General features: G+C 39.4%; 1 protein-coding gene across 2 annotated transcripts in view; it reads left to right on the top strand.

Annotated features, from left to right (window-relative positions):
• BARD1 (BRCA1 associated RING domain 1) overlaps positions 1 to 21,995 on the top strand; it is a 76,118-nt gene extending 54,123 nt beyond the window's left edge. The window contains exons 8-11 of one of the 2 annotated variants that reach the window (XM_089477740.1): positions 5,212 to 5,347; positions 8,466 to 8,558; positions 19,090 to 19,187; positions 20,840 to 21,995. In XM_089477740.1, coding sequence (XP_089333866.1) covers positions 5,212 to 5,347; positions 8,466 to 8,558; positions 19,090 to 19,187; positions 20,840 to 21,172 — 660 coding nt within the window. In that variant the 3' untranslated portion in view covers positions 21,173 to 21,995. Of the gene's footprint in view, positions 1 to 5,211; positions 5,352 to 8,465; positions 8,559 to 19,089; positions 19,188 to 20,839 lie in introns of those variants that run through there. The other variant, XM_089477741.1, reaches the window with a different exon arrangement.
• The last annotated feature ends 3,647 nt before the right edge of the window (positions 21,996 to 25,642 follow it).

Here is a 25,642-nt window from a genome sequence, read left to right as displayed (position 1 = left end):
GGAATTTAAAAAACAAAAGTTTAAGCAGCAGCCCCTACTCAGGAGCATAGGATGCCATGTAAAATAATAGATGATCAACAAAACAGTCTAAAAATATAGAAACATCTAAGCACAGTGTGCTGCCAAAAAACAAAATAATAAAGGTAGCCACATAATTGACAGCAGAGAAACCATATATACTTGACTGTAAATAGACCCCACGTAGAAGTCGAGCATAGGTTTTGGGGCCCAAATGAAGGATTTTGATATGAACAGTGGATAAGTTGACGGTAAAACTTAGGGGCATGTAACAAAGGGTCTAATGGACGAAGCAAAGGAAAACAATGCCAAAGAACGTACAAAATTCTAGCAGGCAAACTGGTTGTGCTCAAAATAAAGGCTAGATGGATGAGTGAGTAGATGGGGGTCAGTGCTTCCAGGACAGGTTACTCTCTTGACTTTCACCTGGCGATGGTTCCATTTTTAATGTTAAAGGACAGTGCTTACATTGACTCATGGATAAATTGAATGACTAAAATTTCTGGACTTATACATGAGTATATGCAGTATTTCATTTTTAAATGTATTTATTTGTTTATTTGTACCTCACCTTTTTCCTGGGATGAGATCCAAGGCAGCTCACATCAAATTAAGGACAAAGTACACTAAAAAATAATTGATACAAACGTTTTTTTAAAAAATAGCTCCATTAAAAATGCTAAATTACAACAGTTTAAAAATGCATTAAACATAGTAAAAAGATAAAACATAACATAGTATACCCTGTTCAAAAGATCTTTTTGCCATAGCAACTTAAAAGCCAAAGTACTTCCTAAATAAAAAGGTATTTGCTTGCCAGCATAAAGATGGAGGACCGGAAGACTCTTCCATGGGAAAGAACTCCACAAGGTGGGAGTCTACTCGCTTTCTCGTCCCCACCAAATGCACCTTGGGTGGTGGCAGGACAGAGAGAAAATCTTCCCTTGAAACTTGGATAGGATCTTAGAAGAAAATACAATCTTTCAAGTAGTCTGGACCCAAGCCAGATAAAGCTTCACCTGCTTTATATCTACAATGTGGATACACCTCCAGTTGTGGAAATCCTCTCCTAGACCCAGTTGGCACCAACACTGATTTTATTTAGACAACAAGTTAAAACTTGGCAGTTCATCAAAACCTTTCACACTGTTTAAATGCTTTAAATCTATTTTAACCCATTAATTATGGTTTTAACTTACTTATTTTTTTTATCATTAACAGTTTTAATTTTAGTGGTAAGTCATCCTGATCTGTTTTTGATATTACCTGGAGTAGAAATATTTTAATCAAACAATATAATAAATCACAGGTGGCTGGGCAAGTGTTACCATATGGGTCTGGTATAGTTCTTTTGGGGCTATTTCTTGTAATGTTTTAGGGCACTACTAAAGTGGGGAAACCACTCTTTTTTTGTCTCAGAGACAGCATTGTGATGTTCTCGCTTCATTCCCGAAACAAGGTTGCAATGTTGCCTGAGCTCCTGCTCTTCTTTGCCCCCAGGGAAGTGATTGGAATGCCTTTTCCACTCTAGAAAAAGCAATATTTAAAAGCAGAATAGGCAGGTAGAGGAGCAGTCAAGGAGGGGAGCAGTTTGATCATGATTTGCAGTAGTGATGTAATGTTCATCTGCAGTTAAATCACTTCAAAAGTCACTTAAACTTTATCTAAAGATTATTGCCGTGAACCTAGACTTCTGTGGTAAAATCTTGGCAGACTGTCTGAAGTCTTCAAGGTGTGGAAAAACAAATGCAACACGCATGGTAAATTGTTGTTAAGAGCCTGTATGGATTACATCCTCTGATACACTGGGAGAAGGATTAGTGCTTTCAACTTGATTTAAACAACAACATAAACCCTGCATAATTTGCCCATTTGCTCATAATGATCATGTTTACTATGTTGCTGTATATTCATCAGTAATCCAGTTGCTTTTATGTGGTCAATTTTGTCTTTGTCATGCACTTTGACTATTCTCAGAGCACATTTTATGCAAGAATTTTAATGTGAGCTGGAAGTCTCTGTTGATACAAGTTGTATGTCATCTTTGCAAAATGTACACTTTACACATGTGGAGTGTGGGATGAGCACACTGAGACTGCATCTGCCCTGCAAAAATAATCCAGTTTGACACCACTTAACTGCCATAGCTCAATGCTGTTGAATTTTCGGAATTGTAGTTGTGTGAGACATTTAGCCTTCCCTGTCAGAGCGACCTGGTGCCACAACAAACTACAAATCCCAGGATTCCATACCACTGAGCCATGGTTTAATCTGCCCTACACTCTCAGAACTTCTGGGAAAAATCTGTTGACGACGCATCCAACTAGATTGGTTTCAACTCTCAAAGAACTTTTACTTCGGTGGCTCCTAAACTATGGAATAACCTTCCGGAAGAGATCCGTCTTATTACCTTCTTGGAGGCTTTCAAGAGAGCAGTTAAGACGGATCTCTTCCGGCAAGCCTACCCACCCAATCTCTTGTAAGGACTTCACCCCACTCTTCTATTTAGGATGATTGTATTGTTTTAAACTATTTTTAATGATGAATATTATGTGTTTTATTCTTGCATATTGCTGTTATCGTTCGGTTGTAATCCCGCCTCGATCCACCTGGGAGAGGTGGGGAAATACAAATAAATTTGATTATTATTATTATTATTATGGTAGTTAAAGTGATGTCAAACCGGATTATTTCTGCTGTGCAGATGCAACCTAGCTCAACTTTCCCTCTTTTAGATTCTTGTCACCTTCCATGTGAGTATCTGCAGGAAAGAGCCTTTGTCTGTGAAGCTTGTCTGCACAATATGTAATTTGTATGGGAAGACTCCAGGCTTTGAAAATTACTTTAAAAGTAATTATTTACTGTTAATAGTACCATCACTGCAATCCTCCAATTGCTAGTTGCCTTTATGATACTATGTTTGAGTTTGTTTTCCTATTTTTCAGGAAAAGCTAAAATAGTTACCCCAGAAAGAAGAAATAAGTTATTTTTCCAGGGAGTTTTTTCGAAGGCTTTCTTTTCCAGAAAAATAGAATACTATGGAAATAACATATTTGAGAATAGTTTCCCCCTCCCTCAGCTCTTTCCATAAACTATGTGAAATAGCAAAATTGGATCAGTATGCCAATATTCAAGCACCTTTGAGTCTGAGAGAAAGGTTTGCAACATTAGCTGTCATAGACTGAGTCTACTTCATCAGGTGCAATTACAGTTTAGGAGATGAATTAATTAAAGATTTTATGGTAAAATGGACCAGAGATATAGACCATAATATAGGTCTAGGTAATTGGGAGAAATAGTGGGGAAATGACTTTGTTAATATAAGGTGTTATGTTTTAAAAGAAAACTTTTGGAAAATGATGCACAGATGGTATCTCTCGCCTAATAAATGTATAAGGACACTAATAATTTGTGCTGGAAGTGTGGCAAAGAGATTGGATTCTTTTACGCCTATGTGGTGGAGATGTAGAAAAGTGAAGGAATTCTGGTTTATGTTAAAATCAAGATTATAAGTTATTCTACAGAAGAAAATTAATCCGACTCCAGGATTTTTTCTACTTGGCCTATTTAATTTCAGAAGGAGTGATGAGAAGGAGATTGACAGTCTTTGCTGGCAGATGGTAATGACAGCCAGAATTCTTTTAGCCAAATATTGGAAAACAGCCACCATTTCTACAGAGGAGGAAGTGATAGGAAAAATAGTAAAGTAGAACTGGACAAATTGGCTTACATATGTGAAGAGAAATCTTAATGGTAAATTTATTAGAGATTGGGAAAAATTTCAGGTTTATTTACAACATAAATTTGCTAAATGAACAGCTTCTGAATTTGTAGATTAATGATTTGCTTATTAGTTATTCGTGGGTGGACAGAGTAATGTTTAAAAAGACTGAAAAGGAAAAAAAATGATGTAACTTAATTATAAATTCTCTTTTTCACTTTTTTTAAAATAAAGGTTTATTAAAATATGATTTAAGCTGGCATCTCACCATTTATGAAGTTTTTAGTAGCTTATTGGTGTGTTTTTGTTTATGTGATTTGTTTGTGCAACATGTATCCCCTTGTTTTGTGTTTTGTATTATATGTAAATTAAACAGTCAAAATATTTTTTTAAAGTCTACAGAAGCTTATGCTACAGACCTCTTTATCTCAGTTAGTCTCAAAGGGAGTACAAAATCCCTTAGGACATCATAAATATTGAACAGGATGCTAAACAATATATATTTATCTTCCTAAAGTAACAAAAGGACTTTGCTAAAGTAACAAAAGGGTGCTAATATTGTATTTTTCAGTTCTGATTATTTACTGAAAGAAACCTGGGAAAAACCAGCTTGATTCTATGTCTTTAAAATTTCTAGGAATTTTGCCCATTCCTCATGTAAATATTGCATAGGGTTGCCACAGATTACAAAACAGGCAATGAAAAATGTCAGCTGGAGCCATAGAGCCATTTTGTCATATGGAAGACAAAAACTGAACATGTAGAGTGGAGTATATCTCACACACCTTTGTCCTCTCTTGCCTGTTCAAGGTTGTCAATAAAGCTGAGCCTGACAGCAATTTTACAGTACCTGAACAGGTATAAAATTGTCATACAAATAATATGCACTTGCATCCAAATTAAAAAAAATCTAACTGTCTAATTCATAGTGTTTCTGTTTAATACATTTTGCAAAAGGATTTCCTTTTTCTTACTCTTGAAAATTCATCCTAAACATTTCCTGCTCTAAGATTACTTTTTGCAATGCCTTACTGGACCAGTTCGTCTTGTTTTGGAGCTCCCTGGTTGTCCATCTCAGAGTTACTCTTTTGCCTTTCACACACTTTGCTTTCTTGCTTCTCATAATTTCAGATGATTTTTCCAGCAAAATTTCCAAAAAGCTTCTTATACAAATGGTTACTAGGTCTGACTTACCAGCTATGCAATACTTCCTAAGCTGCTGGAAATTCCTTGATGACCATAAAGTTGTTGTAGTCCCTTTAGTACTGTTTTGTTAGATAGAAGTATGAAGACTGATTAAATCTCTTTGCATCCTGCAATGCTGCTATGAATTGTGTTTGTGTCGAAATACTTATTTCTTATTTAATAGAAATGTCAAGTAAAGATTAGTTGCTGCTTTAAAATTATTATTTTTTAAAGAAGTGCTGTCTATATGGAGGACTTAACATTTTCTCCTTTTTGCCTGTACAAAGCAAGTAAATCGAAATCGTCCTAGAGGGGGACCTGTTGTTCTCCTTGGAAGTGGTCTTGATCCAGCTAAGCAACAGTTGTTGAGCAAATTGGCTGTGGTTCTGAAGGGCAGCATCTGTATGGAGTTTAACAGCACAGGTAGGTATGCCTACTTTCTCTTTAGTTTTCTTTAAAATACATTGTGCAAGAACTTAAAACCTTTTTCTCCAAGTGCCAATTAATTCACTAAATATTGCCCTAAAGGTAGAAACAGGCCTCCAGATGTTGATGAACTGTAAATCCTAGCATCCAGCATGCTGAGGCAGCTGCGATTTGCAGTTCAACACAATCTGGAAAGCAACATGATTCCCATTCCAGCCCTAAATGCTATTATTATCCATTTCTTTGAAAAGCTTTGCTGTGTTTTATTGTGGCCTGTGTCACAATGTCCCCACACGTGTCACCCATGTCCCAATTAAGATGCTATGCAAAGAAGCTGAGCCTGCCCTTGGTTTGCCAGTGAACACATACAAAGAGACATTTCTCCAGGCTTCATGCCTTTCTGGGCAAATATGGATGGGACCAGGAGTACAGTGGACAGTGCTCATACCTGCATACCAGTTTGAAAAGTTTGCTCCAGCTTTGATTGATTCCACTGAAAATATACCCCATAAGGTCCAATGGACTCTTGCTGGAGGGAGTATATCCCCTGGCACATGTGTAAAAGCACTTTCTGCTTATACACAGCAAGCTTGGGCCCTGATCTGAGTAAACCTTTTCAGGGCTGATTATTCAGAAGTGGAGCTCGTGGTTTGGAAAGAGTGCAGGATATACAGTTGGCCCTTTATCCATGGATTTTTTTTAATCTATAGATACAAGCATCCATGGCTTGAAAATATTTTTTTAAAAAAGATAAAAATTTCAAAACACCCAATCTTGATTTTGCCATTTTATATAAGGGACACCATTTTACTATCTCATTGTATTTAATGGGACTTGAGCAGCCAGAATTTTTTTTATCTATGTGAGATCCTGGAACCAAACTCCAGTGGATACCAAGGGCCCGCTGTATTGTAATTCCATATCCCTATTTATGATACTTTCTCTTTTACAACATTAAGGCTGCAATCCTACAAGTGCATACTTGGAAGCTCAGTAGGAGTTAGTTCCAAATAAACATTCAAAGGATTAGACAGTAAATCCAAATGTCTTCCTTGCATATGCCTACTTACTGCATTTAGTGGGTTTCCCCCTTCTGATTTGCAGTCCTCCATGAGGCGCTGCAGTTTGCTTTCAAAAGTCCCCTGAGTTTTAAACTTCCATCAGACTTCATTGTTTGAAGGTTCTCCACATCCATTGGAGGTGTGCAAAGAAGCTGAATATACCCTTGGTTTGCCAGTCAAGACATTTGGAGCTCCCTCCTCCTCCCTCCAAAGAACACTTCCGAAGGGGATCCAAGGAATGAATGTCTGGGTTATAGCTAGTGTTGTGTAGTTTTAAAATACAACGTGAGTTAATATGCCTCAGCCATGATTGCGTGCCATAATTGCACTTAAGAAGCACTTACTTTCCTAGTAAGTATGCTTAGTCTGTATGCAATTTTTTCCAAGTGTGAATAATGATGCTTTTAATAGAATTGAAACAAAATAAGATGAGAATCCTGTGGAAAGGGTGCCTTCAAATGCAATATGCATCATTAACTGCCTCCTTTTAGATTGTTACTATTTGTATATGAAGCAGAAGCAACTAGAAATTGTTGTCTGGTGACATAATCCTGAGTCTCTCAAAGTAAATGTGGAGGACTTGAAAATAATGGCATGGTTCGAAATGACTATTTCTTATTTATTTATTTATAATTTACTTCAACTCTCAGAATCTCCAAGCAAGCAGGGGCAGTTGCCATGTTGACTGGAAAAGTGCAGACGTTCAAAGCCAAAAAGATAACTTGTCAACCCTTCTAGGCAGTGGTCTGCCCAAGTGTGGCAGCTTTTTCATTTTCCACATCCAGGTGTAGCCCTTTCATTTGTTTTCCTCAAGCCCTTCTCCACCCAGCAAAGGGTTTCTCAGAACAATCTCCTATGAAGATTTCCTCCTAAGCCCACCCTTCAACACTCCTTTTCTGTCTCTGTGCACAACATTTCTATTCAACCAGTCCAGTAAGCCTGCAGTCTTGGTTTTATCTTTGATTCTTCTCTGTCATGTATCCCTCAGATCCAGACCACAGCCAAGGCTTGTAGATTCTTTTTGTACAATATTGCTAAAATCCGACCTTATCTCTCCGCCTCTACTGCCAAGATCCTAGTCCATGCCTTAGTGATCTCACGACTTGATTACTGTAACATCCTTCTGGCAGGGCTTCCTCTTTCTCACCTCCGTCCCTTAATTTATGTCCAGCATTCAGCTGCACGCATTATCACATCCGCCCACCGCTGTGACCATATCTCTCCTGTGTTGGCATCCCTTCACTGGCTCCCCCTCCCTTTCCGCATTCAGTATAAGCTCCTGCTGTCGACATTTAAAGCCCTGCATGGACTGGCCCCTCCTTACTTATCAGACCTTCTTTCTCCTCCCCTTCCCACTCGGGCCCTCCGTTCTGGTAGTCAAGGTCTGCTGTCTCAGCCCAGGATTTCCTCTGCCCCATCTCGGATTCACCCCTTTTCACTCGCTGCCCCTCACTCCTGGAACCTTCTTCCCCCGCAAGCAAGAGCCATCACTTCTTTAACCAGCTTCAAAACGGAGTTGAAGACCATCCTGTTCAGGGCAGCGTTCCCAGGCATTGCATAATTGTCACTTGCTATTTGATGTTCTTTTGTTGCATGTTTTATTGAATCATTTCCTGTATTGCTATGTATTTTATATGTATTATCCTACTAGAGAGGCCCCTTCCCCACCACCACTCCCTTTGTGTCGTGTCTTTTTAGATTGTAAGCCTGAGGGCAGGGAACCGTCCAATTAAAAAGATTGTATGTACAGTGCTGTGTAAATTTACAGTGCTTTATAAATAAAGGTTAATAATAATAATAATAATAATAATAATAATAATAATAACAAGCACCTGACACTCACAGAAGTGGTTGCTCCTCTGTCTGCACATGGAAGGTTATTCTGCTTGGTTGTAGGGATGCTTGGGGCATAGAATTGCATTATCCCTGGGAAACCAGGGAGCCATTATCTTCCATAAACAAGGAAGACATCTCTCTGCATCCCATAGTTTTTACATGGTGGCTAGCATTAATGCAATATTGCTAGATTTCAGGCAAGCTGTCTTCTCTTTCAGTGACACATGTTGTTATCCCAGAGCATCCTGTGCGAAGTACTATGAAGTGTATGATGGCAATTCTGACTGGATGTTGGATCTTGACATTTAAGTGTAAGTAAGCAGTTGGTTTATTCAGTCTCATCTAAACAATAAAAGCACCAGGTTCTTTGTGAGGTGAATGACAAGAATTTAAAACTAAGTAATATTCCTTCTGTTGAAAATATGTAGTGCCCCATATTACAGTGCGTCCGCGTCATACGTGGGTGTGCCTTATGTGGCTTCCATCATATGCTGGAAGTGGCACCAGAAGAAGTGGTGCCGCACCCCAGAAAGAGTAATGGGGCGCATGCCGCCATGAGCCCCACTGGCTTTAATGGGGTTCCAATCATACATGGAATTTCCCTTACACGGGGGGGGGGCGGGGGACAGATCCCCCACATAAGAGAAGAGACCACTGTACTGTTAATGAGATGTGACTGAGTTAATCAGAGCCTTGGTAGAAGGGGATGCAGCTGCTAACTGTTTGCCTTGCTAGAAAAATATTAGATCACTTAAATGTTTAAAAATAATAAATCTGTCAATGGTTGTATCCATAAAGTAATCAAGGCCTGTTCACTTAGATGAAAGAAAAGAACATTCACCTCATTCACTTTGTTTTCTGCAGTAAATCTTTGCAATACCATGAAAATTAAATTGAGTTTGCACCTTGAGAGACTGAACTAGCTCTGAGATAAGGATGAAAATTCTCATTCGTCTCATGCTCACATACAAGGATGAGCTGTGGTGTGCAGTTGCCGCGGCCCCGATCTGGCTTTCTCTGGGGCAGTTTGAAGCCATCTGTTTCGGCCTATAGTTAACCAGGCCAGTTTGGAAAATGTACCCATTTATTTCTGTTTTGCCAGTGTTTTACTTTTGTTCTTCCTGTGCCACATTGAAGGGTATTTTGCATGCTATTTTGACAGTTACTAGTTTCAGTGACTTACTTATTCAGAAATAGTTGACATGCATCATAACAGACTGAGTGAATGGTAAGATTTGAAGGCATTTCTGCAACTTATAAATCTCTCTTGATCTCTCTTCTGATGTTGCATTTCTGGAGTCAATAAACACACAAGAAGGAAGAGCCCCATTTCTCCTTTTTGCACATTTGTGTTCTACTTTACATATGGAGAGCAATTTTCTGAAGGAGAGTCTCTACTAGACATGGAAACCAAATACATGATTTGAAACCAGAAAATTTGTTCGTCTGGATGGCAGGTGTGTGTGGCTAAGGAAAGCAGGAAGAATTCTCATTGCTCAAGTGGCATTCCACACATAATGATTGACTGCCCAATTATATGTAAATTTAATTTTTTAATACTTAAGTTATTCTTTAACTTTGGCCCAGTACAGATGGCCAAAAGCGTCGTGGCGGCACCAATACTAGCGTTTGGGAGTGCGCAGCAACCGCACGCTCCCGAACCTAGTATGTATGAGTGCTGCCATTTTGGCGCACATGCATTTAGACAGCGTGCGTACCAATGATGTGTCTTGTGCAAAGCGTCCAAACAGCGTGGTGCACAAGACACGTCACCACAATGCCCCAGGGCGCAAATGCCGCCATGGCTGCATTGTGAGAAAGAGCTCCTTTTTCCAGCGGATCGTTGTTGCAGCTGTCAGTTGCTGTGGCAACAATCCAGAGAAGAAAGGGATGGCCTCTGGCCACCTCTTTCTCCTAATCTGTACCGGGCTTTAGTCTAGTAAGTTTACTTATTAGTCAGCCCTTAACATTTCCAGCTTACTAAGCAACATAGTTTGCTAAAAAGTGGGTGAGACTCCTCCCTGGTGGGAAATGTTAAGAATAACTCGTGGGGTCTGATACAGCTAAGTGCCTATAATTAACACCAGGGCTCCATCTGTTCTCACCAGTCTTTGTTATTAGTCTTCTTCAGAGTCATTACACGTTAAAAGATTGTTATAACAAATAATTGGACTCCTGCTGATGAAACATTTGTCTCGGAAAAGTGGGCTTTCTCTTTCTCTTACTTATTTAGATTACCTTATGTTTGGCAATTGCCAAAGTCCACTTTGACATAACTGGGGAATAAATCGCTATAGAGTGCACATAGAACATTTTATGTTTCAGTCTTAAGACTTGCTGTGCCAGCAAAAGAGAGAGAGGACACAGTGGTATTGCCTACAGCAGTGATTTCCAAAGTGGGCAGTACTACTCCCCCCTCCCCAGAGGTGGTGGAAAAATCTGGGGGGCAGTGAGGAAAAAGGGAGTGAGGGGGCTGTCAATCAAAGTATTGGTGTGCAAGAAAGACAAGGGCATCCTTTAGAACTGTGATAGGGATGGGGAGTTTGAGCACATGGTGGTGAGGGAACAGCACAGCAAAAAGGAGCTTTCACGTTTGAGACTATGCTTAAGCGTTGTGAGGTTTGTTGGGACATGGCTGGCAAGTTGGAGCTGCACTGATGCTCTTGCTTTCTTTCATTGGACAGGCTGAGAGAGGAGTGTTTGGAGGACAGGAATGACTTGAAGTTGTGTAGGGAAGTCATATCTTTTTCCCCCATCTGCATTGCAGGGTCAAGGTGGCCTGTCCTTCAGAGGCAGTACAGTGTCCTTATTTATGATTTATCGTTTCAGGCATCATGTTAAACTATTGTTTGCCAGCCCATTTTAAGTTAATGGTGTTTGATTTTGCCGACCAGTAGCAAATTATGATTTGTAATACAGGAAACGTAGTTAGCTGTGGTTTTGGCATGCTGTCTGAACTGAGCCTATTTAACTATTTAAATTAGCAAATGGATTCTTAGGAAATTGGTTTTTTTTTCTACCGGTATTTCAAAAATTTCAGAGTTAAATTGCTGCTCCCCCTTTTAAAAGAGAGAGAGAGAGAGAGCAAAAGTATGAACAGGAAAGAAGCCTGCCAATATCATTAATGTATGCTCCTGACAACTTTCCTTCTCAGAAAAACTATGCAATATGTGAAACTTAATCTCAGGCCACATGCAGTGGAATAATGTTTGCAGTTTCTATCCTCATTGCAGTCACAAAAATAATAAAGACAATGAAATAGTGGAAAGCAGTGGAAGATATGGCCCAAGGCAATAGAGACAAACAACACCACCTCAAATGGATTTTCTACACCTTGTAGAAGTTGTTATATCCCCGATAAAACATTAAGTTTACATAGAAGAATTTAAAAGTTGAGGCTTTTGTCTAACTTATCTTTTCCTTTCAGGAAATGTTTTGTATAGTTCTTGTTGCTATTGAATTGAGCCATCCTTGCTTGATGTGTTGCTCAGCTGGAAACCATTTATTTATCATTTTAATTTCTTTGATTTCCATTTTTTCAGAATTCTTTACATGATGCTGGCATGGTTTAAAAACCTCTGGTAATAGTATAAAAATTGTGGGAATTAAGTACATACAGTCAGCCCTCCTTATCCACAGATTTTTTTATCCATGGATTCAAGCATCCACAGTTTGAAAATACTTTAAAAATATAGAAATTCCCAGAGGCAAACCTTGAATTTCCCCTTTTGTATAAGGGGCACCATTTTACTTTACTTGTATTTAATGGGACCTGAGCATCCACTGATTTTGGTATCCATAGTGGGTCCTGGAACCAAACCCCAGCGGATACCAAGGGCCCACTGTATATTGTCTGAGGTCTTACACCAAGCAGGTGGAGCGTAATGTTCCCCCCATGTAGGTTTGTGCCCTCCCTCCAGCCCAGCAGCTTCTCAAGTGCTAGAAGAAGTTACTTCTGCTTATTAGAGAGGAGGTGATGAAGGGCATCTTACAGAAGGAGGATATATATACATCTGGGAGAGGAAGAAGCAAGGATGCACTCACATGGAATTTTGCTTTCTTTTCCTTCCCTTCAGAGCCCAGAGAAGCCACATCTTTGTAGTCTGAACTGCCTCCCTCTTTTCCCCTCTCACTACAGTGGCCCCTCTTAGGGGTTGACAGCTGCTGTGGGTTGAGTTTTTGGAGGAGTGCAAAAGACTAGAGAATAGCTCCTGTTCATTGTTGTTATCTGCCTTTGAGTTGTTCCTCATGGCAATCCTGTGGATGAGACATCTCCGGGACTCCCTGTCTTCCACTGCTCTGCTTAGGTCCTGTAAAGTCATACTTGTGATGTCGATAATAGAGTCCATCTAGAATGTGGTCTTCCTCTCTTTCTGCATCCTTCCACCTTTTCTAGCATTATTGTCTTTTTCATTGAGTCATTCCTTCTCATGATGTGGCCAAAGTACAACAGCCTCAATTTAATCATCTTAGCTCCTATACCCTATGCAAAAAGAGACATATGAATTGATAAACCAGACTTCTGGGTACATATGTAATTAAGAGGATGCTGCACAGAATCTACACATTCACCATCAATTAAGTGGACCATACACCTGTACCATCCAGTGAAAGTTGAGTTATGTAAGGCTGATTTTGGATGCTATAATACAAACCCAGGAACTGTTCAGATACTGGCTTTCAGGACAAATATTGTAGAGTGTACATGGAGTAAATATCATTATAAAAGCAGTGACCAAGGACTCTTGGCAGGGAGGTTCATCTGACCAGAAATTAAACATTAAACAAAACATGTACTCTGTCGCCCTCTCTGGTTCCTGTTTTATTAGTAGCTATTCCACTGCTTGAGATTTTGGAAGAATCATTCACTTCTGTCAAGATTAGGGATGGTAAATGTCATTTTTTCTGAATCATGATAGATGTCAAGGACAATGAAACAGGATGATGATGATGATGATGATGATGATGATGATGATGATGATGATGATTGCTCCATAGGTTATTCCATAGCTTGGGAATCCTCCCCACTCCTGCAGATTCAGGAGACCACATAGTTCTATAAAAGCTGTATAGTGAGCCCAGAAAACTGCACAGTTTTCCAGAACCTACATAGCTTTCCCTGAAAACTGAGCAGCTTTTCAGTATGGAAAGGACTATTTTCAGCCAGCCATGTGTATGTTTTGTGCAAGATTGCTATTTTTTTTATAGAAACCAGTACTGTCGCACAACAAAACCATATAAATATTTTGGTGCAATGTTGCTGGTTTTGCACAACATTTTTGTTATGCAGCATTGCTGTTTTCTAGATAAAAAGCAGTATTGCACAACAAAAATGTTGTGCAAACTTTTTCTTGCTGTTTAACATTTGGAGTGTCCACTGGCAAAGGCTGCAGCCACAATTCTGAATATGTTTGAACCCTTCACACTTTGTTCAAATGCTTTTGAACCTTTCACCACATTTTCCCTCTCAGAAAGCTGTGCAGTTTTCTGTGTTTAATAACAAAGACTTAGAGTGTGTAAGTTCTTACTCCAAGGCTGAGTAGTTTGTCAAATTCTTGCATAGTCCTCAGAAACTGCAGTTTTTGTTGTCCCTTGGAACAAAAAGAAAAAGTTTTTGCAATTTGTGGGAACTTTTTAATGTGATGTTTTTCTTCCCATGCAAATTTCTCAAGGGGCTGGGAACTCAACATTTGCAGGCGTGCTCCAGACCACGTGATATTCCCTCTTTAAATCATAGTTCTCCTAGATCCAACACACATTTCTTCATCTTTATTTTTGAGATCTTCCATGTTATTGCTACTACCCCCCCGTATCTCTCCAATATCACATCCAAGCATCTCTCTGCTTATTGCCTTCACTTATCAAGCTCCACCAACTACCAGTTTCCAACTTTTTATTCTGAGAGTTTTTTTCTTGTATGACTGGAGTTTCCTTCTAAATGGGTTGGTACTGATGCCATCTCATTCCCTCTCTTCAAATTTTCCCTTGTAAGAGTATCACTTCTCTTTCCTGGGAAGCATTTTGCTTAACCCCTTCACCCTGAAGTGAAGGCTGTAGTTCCAGAATAGAGTACATGTAGTATTATGTATGCCCTCCTTCCCACCCCTGAGGCAGACATGTGTCAGGATTTTAAGATTTTTGTAATTTTTTGAGTAGGAGGAAAATCAGTTACAAAAATTGGAAGTCAGATCCCCCTCCTAAATTTACAACTGTGTTGATTTGTTTTTGATAGTGGTTTTTTAAATTTCGAATTAAGATTGAAATGGGGCATGAGATTTTCAGGTTACGAGAAGGGGTCATAGTTTAAAAAGGTTGAGCAATGCTACTTTAATGGCTAGTAAAGAGAAGGTGTTAGAAAGTAAGACTGTTAGCATGATGTGTTTATAACTTGGTGTTGTCTCTGCTGGGAAATCCAGACACCATTCTTCAATGTCTAAAATTCATTCTGACACTCAAGGCCAGATTCTCTATTGGCAGGGGCCTTGGGAAAGCACATGGATTTCTATAGACCTCTCTGAGGCTTATTGCAGAGCAAAGTTTAACCAGCCATTGTGTTTAGGAACTGGCATGGCATTTGGCATTTTTGTGTGCCTTCAAGTCATGTTTGACTTACAGCTACCCTAAGGCGAACTTATAGGGTTTTCTTGGCAGCATGTGACTCTTTAAATGTGTGTCATGTTAGCATTATGCTGTATGCTCATTGCACCTTATACTGTGGTTTAGACCACTGATTCTCAACCGTGGGTCCTCCAGATGTTTTAGACTACCTCCCAGCATCCCTGAACATTGGCCAAGCTGGTTGGGGTTGCTAGGAGTTGAAATCCAAAACGTCAAAAACTGAAGTTTGGGTTCAAAACATGATTTGACCTTACAGTCAGGCAAGTCAGTAATAGCAGTTTGTTTGCTTTCATTCCCCCCCCCCCCCATAACATTAGCTTTCTCATTTCTTAATCCCTCTGAAAGGTCAAGCAGTAGATTTTATGATTTGTTCGTTCAGGCCTCAGGTCAAAGCTAGATGATCTCATTTTCAGCCATGGTTTCTGCTTGGTTGCCCACAGCATCCTCTCCCACCATGTCTTTTAGCCACATATATGTTGATATATCCCATATTTAACCACCCCCACATATTCTGGAATTTTCTGCTGCAGCAAATAACCTCCATTTGTCTGTTTAAGCAACGTGCCAAGAACAAAACAAAACCATAGGTCAGCTCTTTAATTGCATTTTGGCATGCTGCCTAAGCCTCAAAGGAAGTAAAAAATAAAACTACTAAAATATTGCTTTTGATTCCTTGCTTAATCTTGGCTCGTTTCATGGGCTGTCTGTGTGTATCAAATTTTAAAATTTCAGCAATTTTTTTTCTGCCTCTTGCTTTTGCCTTTTCTTCAGTGTTGCTGTGTGCCTTCAAGTAACTGTTGACATAGACCCCAAGGCAAACATATCATGGGGTTTTCTTGTCAGACTTTGTTCACACGTTTTCCTTTGCCTTTCTCTGAAGCTGAGATAGTGTGACTTGCCCAAGGTCAACCAGTAAGTTTCCATGGCTGAGCAGGAATTCAAACTGTGGTTTCCAAAGTCATAGCCTAACCATCAAACCTCTACACCATTCTGGCTCCCCTACCTTTTCTTATACCGTGCTATTTTCTTTCCTTCAGTAATTTTGACAGCAGCATGGCATCTAGATTACTGTTGAAAACATCAATTGCAGCTGCTTTGTTGCCAAAGTTTCTAGTTATTTTCATTTCCCTACCCTCTTACTGAGAGACATGAGTTAGAGCGGAGATTGACAGGTGTAACTGCTCTCTGTATTATAAATATTCACAGTGGTATTGAGTTCTTAAACATTGCTATGCAGAGCTTTTCCCACTTTATGCTCATTTATACAAAATGGTTAAGGCCAGTGTGTGCCCTACATTTGCAGCAGGGATACAGTGGCAGAATCCAGAGGTGGCAGGGCGAATAAAACTGCTACAGACACTTGTTGGAAAACGCTATTTTTTGAATGCTGAAGCTTCTTGGAAGCTTAAGAGAAGCTCCTTAAGCCATCACTGCAGAGAAGCTTCTTCAGAAAACATCAGCCTTACTGAGCTTTCCTTGTAATATCCAGTGATAGAAGGAAAGAAGGAAGCTTGCTGTGTCGTAAGGGGCACCTTCAGATAATGCATAGTGACAGACATGGTATGTCTGTATTATGGCTCAGAGTCCTTTGCCAGCCAGAATGGCTCTTCAGGATCCCTCCAGATAGAAAGCTAGGAAAAAAAATCACAATTTTAATAGTATCTAATAACATGCCTTCCATATTCTGGAGATATGATGTAGCTTCATATTTTTCCCAAAAATAAATGTATAGGAACTTCTGTATTTCCAAGACAATGTTTAACCAAACATGCTCATATATGTTTGGTTAAATATTCTCATTATCTAGAAATTAGGCCTATTGCACAAGTTAATGATTTTTTTTTTGGGGGGGGGGTGTTTCCCTTCCAGAGCTTGGCCTTCTAGAGTAGAAGCATATATATATGCAATGCAGACATTTTTGCTGAATTCGAAATACCCTACTAGATTTACAATACAGACACTGGCATTGGTTACTTAAAAGAAAATCACACTGAAATTTGTGTAGCTTTATTGGTGTGCTTAACGTTTTACGCTTGGCTTCACTTTTTCTTGTTTCCACCAAAAAATGGGACTTGCTTTACAATAATATGATATTACAATAATAAAAAGGTAAAGGTTTCCCCTTGACATGAAGGTCTAGTTGTAATCAACTGTAGGGGGTAGTGCTCATCTCTGTTTCTAAGCTGAAGAGCCAGCAGTATCCAAAGACGACTCCAGTGGTCATGTGGCCAGCATGACTGCACTGAACGCTGTTACCTTCCCATTGTGAAGTGGTACCTATCTATCTACTTGCACTTGCATGCTTTAGAAGGTTGGCAGAACCTGGGACTAGTGACAGAAGCTCACCCCATCATGCAGCACCCGGGCCTTGAACTGCCAACCTTCCGACCTTACGATTGTCCGAATTGATGTCTTAACCACTAAGCCACTGTTATATTATTGTATTACAATAATACAATTACTATAATACTCATTGAGACCTTGGTCTGTAAGCCAGTTGTTCTCAAAGTTTGGGCTTCTAGATGGTTTGGACTTAAAATCAGAATCTGACCTAAATACCCAGAGGACCAAAGGCTGAGCTCCTCTACTGTAAACTTTGGAGAGAAGCCAACGAATACGTCAGTTAAAAAAAAAAAAGCTACTAAGAATAAATGGCATTAATTCCAGGTATGCAAGACATGCTTGGAATAAGGCTCTAAGTGAAGATCTTAATATATAAAATTATTTATGGGGTGGGAAGGGCGATTTTTAATACGTAGCTAAATTTATGTGTGAGATACTTGGTAACCCAGTACAAAAGTGTGTCCATTCTTTGATATTTTGTGTGTTTTTTGGAGGGGGGGGGGGATAACGTTTGTGTGTTTTACAGTATTGCTTATTAAGATGACAAATGAAACTTATCCTCATTTTTCTTAATAAAAACCAAATAACATAGTCAAGGTTTAAAACAATGGTTCTCAAATGGTGGGGAAGACCTCTATAGAGCATTCGTCAAGGGGGTTGCCAGACTTGGCGGCAAATATCCCTCCTCTTGTGTTTCTCCAACCTTTTCTGAACTGGAGGGAAAGAAAGGAGGGAGCTTGGAGCAGAAGGATGAGGAAGAAGATGAGAGCAGGAAAACTCACTGGATCATATCCTCTGGCAGGACTCATCCAGAGCCACCTCTTCTTCTTCCCCCTACTCATCCCATCACTGCCCAGAGAATGCATGTTCTGTGTTACTCTGTATGAGAAAGAGTAAAACAGTATGTGTATGAGTGAAAAAGAGAATGAATCTGCTGCATCTGCACTGTAGAAATAATGCGGTTTGACACCAGTTTAACTGCCATGGCTCAGTGCTATGGAATTTTGGGATTTGTAGTCTTGTGAGATATTTAGCTTTCTCTATCAGAAACCTCTGGTGCCACAACAAACTACAAACTCTAAGATTTCATAGGATGAACTTTAAAGTGGTGACAAACTGCATTATTTCTACAGTGCAGATTCAGTCTGGGTGTGTACATCAATGTGAGCATTGCTGCTTGTAAGCGTGGCTGTGTATGAGACAGGATATGTAAAATTCATACAGGTGTTAAGTACTGGATTTATTTAAATAAAAATGTCCTAATTTGAATAATGTGATTTCCTTATAAAATGTTAAAACATGAATATACATGGATATTTGAGCGAAAATAGGCACACTAAATATTTCGATTCACATACTATGTCGGGGGGGAGGGGGCTACAACAGCCCCATATAGATATAAACGGAGTCGCAAGGCCAGAGAAACACTGGCCTAAGAGAGCAACTACTTAACTGAATGGCATTTTCAGTCTGTGGTTTTCATATTTTCAGTTTCTGATACCGTTTCTATAAGACATGTATTTCCATATTTTGTAATTAATTTGTTTTGTTAGCAAAATCTTTATTTCCTTTAAGGCAGTGGTTCCTAAAATTTGATCTCCAGATCTTGTGGACTTCAGTTCCCCAAATTCTTGATCAATCTTGGCTAGGGTTTCTGGGTGTTAAAAGTCCAAAACTCCTGAATGATAAAAATTTGGGCATATGTAGAAGACAGGTTTTTGGTTCTGGTAAGAATCCTATTTAGCCAATCACGAATGTCCAAATAATGCCTATAAAACAGCTTTCCTAATGTTGATATGCCTTCTTAAAAACATTTTTAATTCACAGTTTACAATAAATCACCACAGTTTTCTCTGTCTTTAAAATCCTTCCAAATTCCAGGGGTGGAGGTCTGCCTCCAGACGGGAACCAGAGAGAAAGAAGAAAAGTATGAAGTAGACGGAAGCCCACGTCGGGGTCGGCTGAACAAAGAGCAGCTGGTAAGGACTTCCTTGTTCATCTTTAAATTGCCTTTGGAGTGATAGATTGTGGCTTTTTAACACTTGCCACTTTGGGCCGAATAAGGAAGTGTGTTTTTCCATCTGAGAAGTGATAGACAACGGCTAACTTCCAAAAGCAATTTCAAACTGTTAATGGATTTCTGTTGTCATATATGCCACTAAATCTTTTCAATGCTTTCGAGGTATGTCTTCGAAACATTTATTAAAGATGTTGCCTGAAACACAAGGGTGAAAGTTTTTACCTTCCATCAACCCTCGGTGCTTTTGGAGGTGGTGTGTGCATTTTCCAGAGAAGTGCCAACTTTTATTTCCCCCCAAAAAGAGTGATCATATCTGCAGCTGGAAGACTTACTTTAAATTTCCTATTTAATCTTCCATTTGCTTTTCTTGATTGTGAGATCTCCTGAGGTTAGTTTGTAACCATTTTGATGTTCTGGATAATTAGGACAAGAGAAATGCAGATTAGCTGGTTATTTAGACTCATGATGAGAAATTCAGCCACTGTCAGTCTCTTCATACAGTACAACTAGTATGTTTCCCTCGTCCAGAAGTCTTATATGTATTCTCCCTACTTCCCCCTATCTCCTCCCTGCACTACAAAACAATTTTTCCTTTTCATAGAGGTATAGTGTCAGATTTTCTCCAACTGCCTCCTTCCCTCAGTTCCTTTTCCTTCACCTGCAAGACCTCTGACTCCTTCATCTTGGTGCCTCAGGCTTCTCAGATCAGAACTCATCATGACTTCTCTTCCTCATTTTCATCCCATCCTGCTTTATGTTCCATGTTAGTTTAGTTTCCCTACTTAACAAGCTTGCTTTCACACTCATACTCTCACCCATTCTGTAGTCTACCTGCTATCCCCCGCCCCAGCTATTATTTCTATTGCCTCTCATTTAAAAGCATGTAGTCCTTCTTGTCAGCTGAGCAGGCATGAGGTATTTCCGTGTCAAACTGAGCTTTCTCTCTTTCTCCAGACAAATGTTGCGCTATTTGTCAATATTCCATTGCTGACACTTTTCTGTGTTTGTGAATATATCTTGCCATCACCCATATCAGCCAGAGGTTGGGAAGATTGAATAGCTGACAGATGGGCAAAAGCCAGCTTTAAAACAACAACCTACTATTCATGCTTGAATATGATGGGGGGTGGTGGTCATATTTCTAGGGTTCTACAAATAGGTTGTGCATATTCTGAGGCAACTGTACTATGACTTTATCTTAGGGCCAAAACAGATAGCCATATAGAGGTGGCTTGATACTGTCCCTTTGAGCTCTGGCAACCTCATGCTTCAGCCCCGATCTGGCTTTTTTCCAGGGCAAAAAGAAGAGGCAAAATGCTGTTCCTTTTTGCACCCCCAAAAAAGTTCCCTTTTGCTGCCACCATGGCTTTTCAGCATTCCTGTGGTGTACAGTGTCTAAATGCCACGCAACTGGAGTGCCGAAAAGCTGCCACCATGTAAATGGCTGGGCAGCTTCACGGCAGCTTCCTGCCAGGTTTGGGGTGTGTGCTGTGTGTATGTCAGCCCCCCCCCCCCCCCCAAAACCACTAGGAAGCCAGTGTATTTTGCTGGTCTGTTTCAGTCCTTAATATGTCCAGCTCTTTTATGTGAACATTTTGTTCTTTGTTTTAGTTGCCCAGGTTGTTTGATGGCTGCTACTTCTATTTTCTGGGAGTGTTTAAGGAGCACAACAAAGATGACCTGAAAGAACTGGTGAAAGCAGGTGGAGGACAGATTCTCCTGAGAAAACCCAAATCGGATAATGATGTGACACAGACAATCAATACCATAGCCTATCATGCTGAGATTACATCTGACCAGAGTTTCTGTACACAATATATAATCTATGATGGATCTTCTAGTTATACCCCAGAGAAAATTCGTCAAGGAAAGGTTTGGGAGGTGCCATCTAAATGGCTTATAGACTGTGTGATGTCATTTCAACTATCACCTGTTAAGCAATGAATTTCCCAGCATTGTGACACCAGAAACATTTGTGTAGCCTGGGTTTTTAAACAGAGAGTGAAACTTTGTGTTTCAGCTGAGAAACAATCATAAAGCAACAGATTATCTTCATATAAGTTTAAAATTATTGAGGTTGGGACATGGTCAAGGAGAAAGTATAACCAGAATTTGATTATTGTTGATAAGATCTCCAAGTGTCCAAAGTGGTGTTTTTTTTACAACCTCTTGTGAATCATTTTAGCAGTTTATGATCCTAATTTCTACAACTTATTTGTGTTTTTGCAAGAGCTGATTTTAAAAAATGATCAGTTTTCTGAGAATGCAAGTCAGTTTAGAATTGGGACATCATAGAAAGCACTTGTTTCTGACCTCTGTCCTTGTGAATATTACAATACCCTGAAATGATGGCAATTTTAAACAGATTCTGAATGTGTCTCTGAAAGCATCTTCCAGTGCCATTCTGGGTATTATAATCCCTTTATTAGAAAAATATAGGAAGCAATAATATAAATTACCTATTATAAGAGGTACTAAAGCTTTTTTCTGTTTGCATACAGTACACCCTCTCTCTACACGGAGGATCTGTTCTGGACTCCCCCGTGTATGGGAAAAATAGTGTATGCTCAAGCCCCATAAGAAAGAATTAGGCACTTGCATGTGGCGACGCACAGGGCACATGGTGCGGACACGTGCCTCATTACTTCTAATGGGGCTTGCCTTCCGCGTAAGCTCAAAGCCGTGGAAGGCAAGTCCACTTAGGAGGGCTGACTGTATAATGAAATTGGCACTATTGTTATTTTGTTCACTTTGTAAAGAGCTTATTTTTTATATCTAATCATGTCTCTGAAGTGAAATCATGAAAAAACGTGATTTCTGTGTTTTCATATTCTGTCATTTTAAATGTTCTGGATTATAATCAGTGATATAACACAAAGTATTGCTATTTAAATGTGTATATGTTGCATATTGGTGAAGGGTGAGTTGGACACAGTCCTTCCAGTCATATGGGTGAATACAGAATTAAATCAATGTCCCTTGCAGTTCCGTGCAAATCAGTTTAGATACACTACCATACACTGTTTCTAAGTGGAGTGTCACAACAGCTCAGAGGTCACTACAAGAATAAGAATCTCTACTTTCATTGTTTGATTATGACATCTTGACAATTGCGAATATCTCTTGTTGGTCTGGGCAATTTTTGTCTCAAGTGTTGTTTTGGACAGTAATTCTCATAAATACTGACCCAGGTCGTCAGTGATTATGAGGACTGAAGTTTACATATTTCCCATCCTTGCTATCTACCCTTGCCTTCTCTCCCTTTGTTATATATTCCTGGTGTGGGAGCAGTGTGATCTTCAAAATAAAGGGGGTAGTAAATGTATATTACACATATTGTTACCTGGGTGCTAATGGGACCCTATTTTTTTCTTTTACTGATATGAAACCAATGTCTGGGCTCAATACATTCATACTGGGAGTGAAGGATATAATGCTTTCTCATAGTTGGTTGGGAAGAAGGGGTTTTATTTTTTTAATAATAGAGGTGAATTCAATCACATCAGCTCCACTCTTCAGTTGGAAGGGATACAGCCCAGGCAGAGGTAGAGGTTACAACTTAAGGAAAAATTAAGCTAATGTCTCTGAAGTGAAATCATGAAAAAACGTGATTTCCTTTTCGCGGGGGATCCGTTCCAGACCCCCTTGCGAAAATGGAGTTCTGCATATGTTCAAGCCCCATTGACTTGAATATAGGCGTGGGCATGCACCCCATTCATTCTCCCTCTGTCTGACCCTTGCGCATAAGCGAGGGATGCGAGTTTGAAAACTATGAGAACGGAGGGAGGACTGCAGTGTAATGGCTAAAAGTGATTAATCAACCAGAAATAATTCCACTATGATTTGGTTAGTTAAGGTGCAATCCATGAGAAGCAAACATAATATTTTTAATTATATGTTTAAATTATATCTCAAGGGCTGATGGTATGTTATGGGTCTACTTCCATGTTAAAAGTGAATGCGACTTGGGTATTGAAGCTTAAATATATTGAGTTCTGTCACTATAAAGTGTAATGTTTCATTTTACCAGTGCTTTAACCAGTGCTAACTCAACCTTAAAAATAGCAGAATGCTCTGTGTGTCTATGCATGTGTACAGTAAGTCTGTTTTTCAGAAAAAGAAAATCCTAACTTCTCATTTCTGAGCAGGAAGAAGCAGTTTCTATCTCAATCTAACTCCCAGCAGGAGGTCAAGTCTGATGTATCTGAGAAATGTCAGAGCCTACTGTGAGAGGTGCAGAGGGAGGGAAACAACAGTACCATGCTGCACGGTGATGCTGAAATGGTGACACGTAACAAGCTGCCACCTATTATTCAGTGCAGCATTTTATTTTATTTTTTAACAGTTCCAGAAACATTCATGCTTTGTGGTTATGGAAAGATGCCTGTAGTTTCTCCACAAGATTTAAGGAATGTGTTTTGGCCTTTGCAAGCTCTATACATTTGAGAACAGAGTCATTCTTGTGAGCCTCCATGGACCCCATGCTGGGAGAATAGTGAAATATAAATAAAATGAAATAATAAATGGCTTCCTTTTTGTTCCAAAGTCACTGTTCCCTTGGAACGCTCCCAAGCGCCAGTCCAAGTCAAGAAGGTGGAGTGCTACCTGTTAAACTCATACTGAAGCCTGTTTCACTTTGAAAAATCTGTCATTCTACATACATAGTGTTATGCATGTTCTGGCCCTTAAGCATCTAGTTGTTCCTAGAGAAGTCTGAAACAGCTGTCAAGGCAAGTTGTTATGCCATATGCATACTCAGTTCTGCTTAAAGCTGAGAATTTTAAAACCAAATGTGTTTGCATCTGTCCTCAAAACTCCTCCCAATTCCCTTCTTCAGTGTGGTCTTCTTAAGATCCCAGGTCCCAACCGCATCTTTTATTCTGAATTGCAATTCTGTTTTCTGACAAAGTTAAACCTCTTTTTGCAAAGCACACCCTGCTGAATTATATTGAATTACATTACACTTGTCAATCGAGGAAATGCCTATTTTTGTTAAATTTATGTTATTTATATCAGTTTGACACATAGGACAAGAAGATACTATATGGCAGACCTTTCTATACTCCACCCCCCATACAGATGTATTGGATTATACCTTCCATCATCCTCATCCAGCATAAAATGTTTGGAGAAGCAGTTATACATATTTGACATGAGCTAGAGGGCAAAAAGAGATTCCTTATTTGTTTGTGATAGATTTACTTATTTTAATAATGATTATTGTAGTGTTGACAGCACCTGTTTGTGTGCTGCCATTTTTTACTATATGCAGGATTTTATGAAGTAATATGTTGCCTGAGGGGCAGTAGGAAGCGCACTGTGTGGATGTGGCTTAAAGATAAAGTGTTCTTTGGCCAAAGGTAGACTGAGGCTACAGTCCCAAACATTCTTTTGGGAAGCAGTTTTCACTGAATGTTTACCTAATTTTGGATAAAGAACGCAGATGTGCACACTGTCGGTGCTGTGATAGTTTACTCAAACTCTGTGTTCAAGAACCTGTCTTGTCTAATTGATACTGGAATTATGGTTGACAATAATCCCATGAGAGAGTTTCTTTATACAGTAAATACAAATTCAGCTGTCACACGTGAGGTTCCATTGGGTGAAATGGGATTGTTTCCTTCCACTGATGTGAAAGCAAGTGTATTGGATTCTGCCACCCTCAGCAACTTCCTCTGCCCCTAGGAAGCATCCTAAAGCAGTTCAGGAGATTACAAAGGACCATTATGTAAGCCAAGTCGATTAATGCAACATTGGATATAACCCATTTTAAATTATTCAGGAGGGTTTCAGTCTCTCATTCTCTTCCAAACATGTTTGCATGAACCTATTTCAGTTTATTAAGCTCAGGGATGAGCACTAGTTTTTGTTTTGTTTTTTGACAGACTAGACTTTCCTAGTTTCTTCACTCATCCCTTCAACAAGCTGCATGTTAAAGTATAAAGTCTCTAATCATTGTTTACTGCTTTATCTAAACCAGGAAAGCATGATTTCCAGCTTTTGGGACAAGCCAGGCTATTACACTATACTTTGAAACTGACTTAAGATCATGACTTACACTGAAGCTACTAACTGTCTAAAATAAATAATGTTTGCAAAATATGACCCTTAGATGGGCTACAGCTACACTCTAATGCTTACTTACTCTGGAATTGTCATCTATTAAAAAAAGAAAAAAGGGGGAAATCCTGATCAAACAGAGGGCAGCTTGCACATATAACTGCAGGCTTCATTCTTATTTAATCAAAAATTGGAAATGTTCATATGGAACCATTGACACCTCCTGGCACTTAACTGAATAATCTACTGAAAAAGACAGGCCACTACATTTGAAGAACATTACAATTAAAATTTCAATGGAAGAGGTAGCTTTGGGAGAGTGGAAACTGGAAGAAGATGCACAAGCTTAACATA

The sequence above is a fragment of the Sceloporus occidentalis genome, unplaced genomic scaffold, assembly GCF_023333645.1.
Source record: "Sceloporus occidentalis isolate IW3139 unplaced genomic scaffold, rSceOcc1.0.p SCAF_12, whole genome shotgun sequence".
In the NCBI taxonomy this organism is placed as follows: Eukaryota; Metazoa; Chordata; class Lepidosauria; order Squamata; family Phrynosomatidae; genus Sceloporus; species Sceloporus occidentalis.
Note: the sequence above shows the minus strand (reverse complement) of the source record. Positions and strands in the feature narration are given on the sequence as shown.